Below are 2,986 nucleotides of genomic sequence, written 5' to 3' on the forward strand. Positions count from 1 at the left end.
CCCACTAATCTCCTAAATTCTTACCACACCCAGAAAGCCTCTCTCCTTTCTTTGTTGTCCAGCCCTGAGCTCTTCTCTCCCTACAAATTGCCCACTCCCCATCTGGCTTTAAACCTCCAGGATCTCTCAGTTTTCTTTAGCCCTTTCTTCACTGCCCCTGCTTTTGTCTCCTCCAGAACCATCATCCTGGGTATGAGAGGTCCTAAGGACACAGAAGATTTACTGTCTTGGGGTGAGAGGTATCTGCTCTTCTGAAAAGTAGCCAAGATCTGTAGGCTGCCTCAGGACCTGCACAGTGACAGAACTGCCTGCTTGTGAGCCAGGCCTTGAGGAGTTGGGGATTGGTGTTTTCCCCTGCAAAAGGGAGTAAAACAAGAGGTGAGGGCCTCTGCCAGCCAGAAAACAGCCAAAACAAGCAAAGAAGGAACATGGCTGTGAACAGATCTGGTTCATCTACTTCTAGGACATGCTGAAGAATGGCCCAGAGCCCACTCCAACACAATGCTGTTCTAGCCTGGCACATACACTGTTCTCCCCACATCCTTCTCCAGTCCATGTCCCAGGGAGCTCACAGCCTCAGGGTCAGGCCACGCCAGAAATACAGGCAGGTAGGCACAGAGAGAAAGAGTGGAGAAAAGGGAATAATATCACCATGGGGACCTTAATGCCAGCTTTATCTGATTGCTGTGAATGGATAGCAATTTTCATTGCATTAAGCCAGGGGATTCTGTCTAGTTCCTCCCTCGGTCTCTCCTGGACAGGTCCACAGAGCTGGGACTGAAAACACATCTCTGTCACCAGGGAGAAGCTCACTGCAGTCCTGAGTGATCTCAGAGCACCTTTCCTCCAGAGACCTCAAGGCCTGTTGTGAGGAAGGGCCCTCCTCTTACACAACGCCTGCCTTTTAGCCAGATTTAATACCATTCCCTTCAATATAACAGCTGCAACTCTCCTAGCACTTGAGCCTGGCAGAAGAGAATTGTAGGACAGTAAAGATCCCAGGTCATTCAACAATATTAAGGCAAAATTATTACCCAAATTCTTGAATTAGGTAGCATGGAAAGGTGCCAAACCATGGAAAGAAGCACTTCTGAGGTGGTTTCAAAAGGCTCCAAAAGTAACTCAATGGAACGAAGCTGGGGTAAGTCTTGCTTTCAGGTACCTGTTGGCTATGAAAGTGAAATCATTGGGAAAATTTTCAGTGCGTCATTGACAGTGCTGTGGATGAGAAAAGGGTGACAAAACATGCAAGACTCCTCATTCAACTTCTCGTTTCAATACAAAGAGGCTTTGGTGGGTAGGTATGTGCTGACTCAACCTGGTAATTTTTTTGTATTATTCAATTTTGGTAATAGAGCTGGTCATCTTTTTTTCAAGGAAAATTCCTGTTTTCATTGAAAAGCTAACATCTGAAAGCCAAACAATTCATCATACTGAAAAAAAAACCTAGTCTTTTTACTAAATACCATGTTTTTAATTAAATTTTCTGGTTCTGTTCAAGGTTTATGCATTTATTTAAGTAGGTATCTATTACCAAAGCTGTGGAAAGCCAGAAATGTACGTAAAACTATTTATTTCATCATAGACCCAATATTCTGTTAAAAAAGAAACTGAAGGATTCCAAAAACAAAATGTCTAGGCATATTGTGCAAGCCTCTGTGAATGTAAGAAAGGAAGATGGGAAAGTGAGTTTAATGGGCCAGTCTTCATCAAGACCCTAGTGCAAGATATATTAAGCATTCTGCAATCTATCTTACCACTTGCTTTCTCCTTCATACTTATACTGGGGTAATGTTTGTTTTTTGTTTTTTTTTCCCCAGAGGAGAGACAAGCTATGCAGACTACAGGAGAAGAGAACCACACAGTGGTGACAGAATTCATCCTGATGGGATTTGCAAGCAGAGCTGGGATTCAGGTGCTGCCCTTTGTAGTATTCCTTCTGATTTACATGGCAACTGTGTTCGGGAACACTATCATGGTTCTCATCATTCGAACTGACCCTCGCCTTCACACCCCCATGTATTTCTTCCTCATAAACCTCTCTCTCTTAGACCTCTGCTACTCCTCAACCATTGCCCCCAAAGCCATGGCCACCTTCCTACAAGGCAGCAAAACTATTTCTTACAATGGATGTGCTGCACAGTTCTTCTTTTTTCTTCTCTTTGTCACCACAGAAGCCTTCATCCTGGCAGCAATGGCATATGATCGATACATAGCCATCTGCAACCCACTTCTTTATCCTGTCATCATGTCCAAATGGGTTTGCATCCAGCTCATCATGGGCTCCTATATCGGTGGTGTCACAACTTCTATAGTGCAAACCATTTTCACCTTTACACTGAGTTACTGCGGGCCTCAAGAGATCAACCATTTCTTCTGCGACGTTCCCCGCTTGATAAACCTGTCCTGCACCATGGATAAGCACATCAACGAACTGGTAATGTTCATTTTAGCTGGCCTCATCATAGTGATCACTTCAGGAATCACTCTCATCTCCTACGCCTACATCATCTATACTATTCTCAGGATTCGCTCTGCTAAGGGCAGGCTCAGGACCTTCTCCACCTGCTCCTCCCACATGCTGGTTGTGGTTTTATTTTTTGAGACCGTTTCCTTTATGTATGCCCAGCCAGGCTCACTATCTTCCCCACATCAGAGCAAGATTGTGTCTCTGTTTTATACCCTTGTCATCCCCATGTTGAATCCCTACATCTACAGCCTCAGGAACAAGGATGTGAAAAAAGCTTTGAGGACAATCATAGGTAGGAAAATTACTTCAGAATAATCCTCTTCTGTGAATGCACAGCTAAACTACACTCACGAGCAATGAAGTCAGAAAATAAATAAATATTTGTATGCATCTGTACATCTCTCTGCATAATTTTCATTACCACCCAACTCTCCCTCTATATTCATATCTACCTGTGTTTTTAGGCTTCTCCTAATATGGTGTGTTATTATAGTAAGTCATATTTTAAGGCCAGTA

At 43.6% G+C, this 2,986-nt stretch overlaps 1 protein-coding gene across 1 annotated transcript; it reads left to right on the forward strand.

The window, feature by feature from the left end:
* The first annotated feature begins 1,834 nt into the window (after positions 1-1,834).
* Positions 1,835-2,785, forward strand: LOC102372840 (olfactory receptor 1019-like). Its single transcript, XM_025216046.1, has one exon. The coding sequence runs from the start codon at positions 1,835-1,837 to the stop codon at positions 2,783-2,785; it is 951 nt and encodes a 316-aa protein (XP_025071831.1).
* The last annotated feature ends 201 nt before the right edge of the window (positions 2,786-2,986 follow it).

This window comes from Alligator sinensis, unplaced genomic scaffold, assembly GCF_000455745.1.
Source record: "Alligator sinensis unplaced genomic scaffold, ASM45574v1 scaffold79_1, whole genome shotgun sequence".
NCBI lineage: Eukaryota > Metazoa > Chordata > Crocodylia > Alligatoridae > Alligator > Alligator sinensis.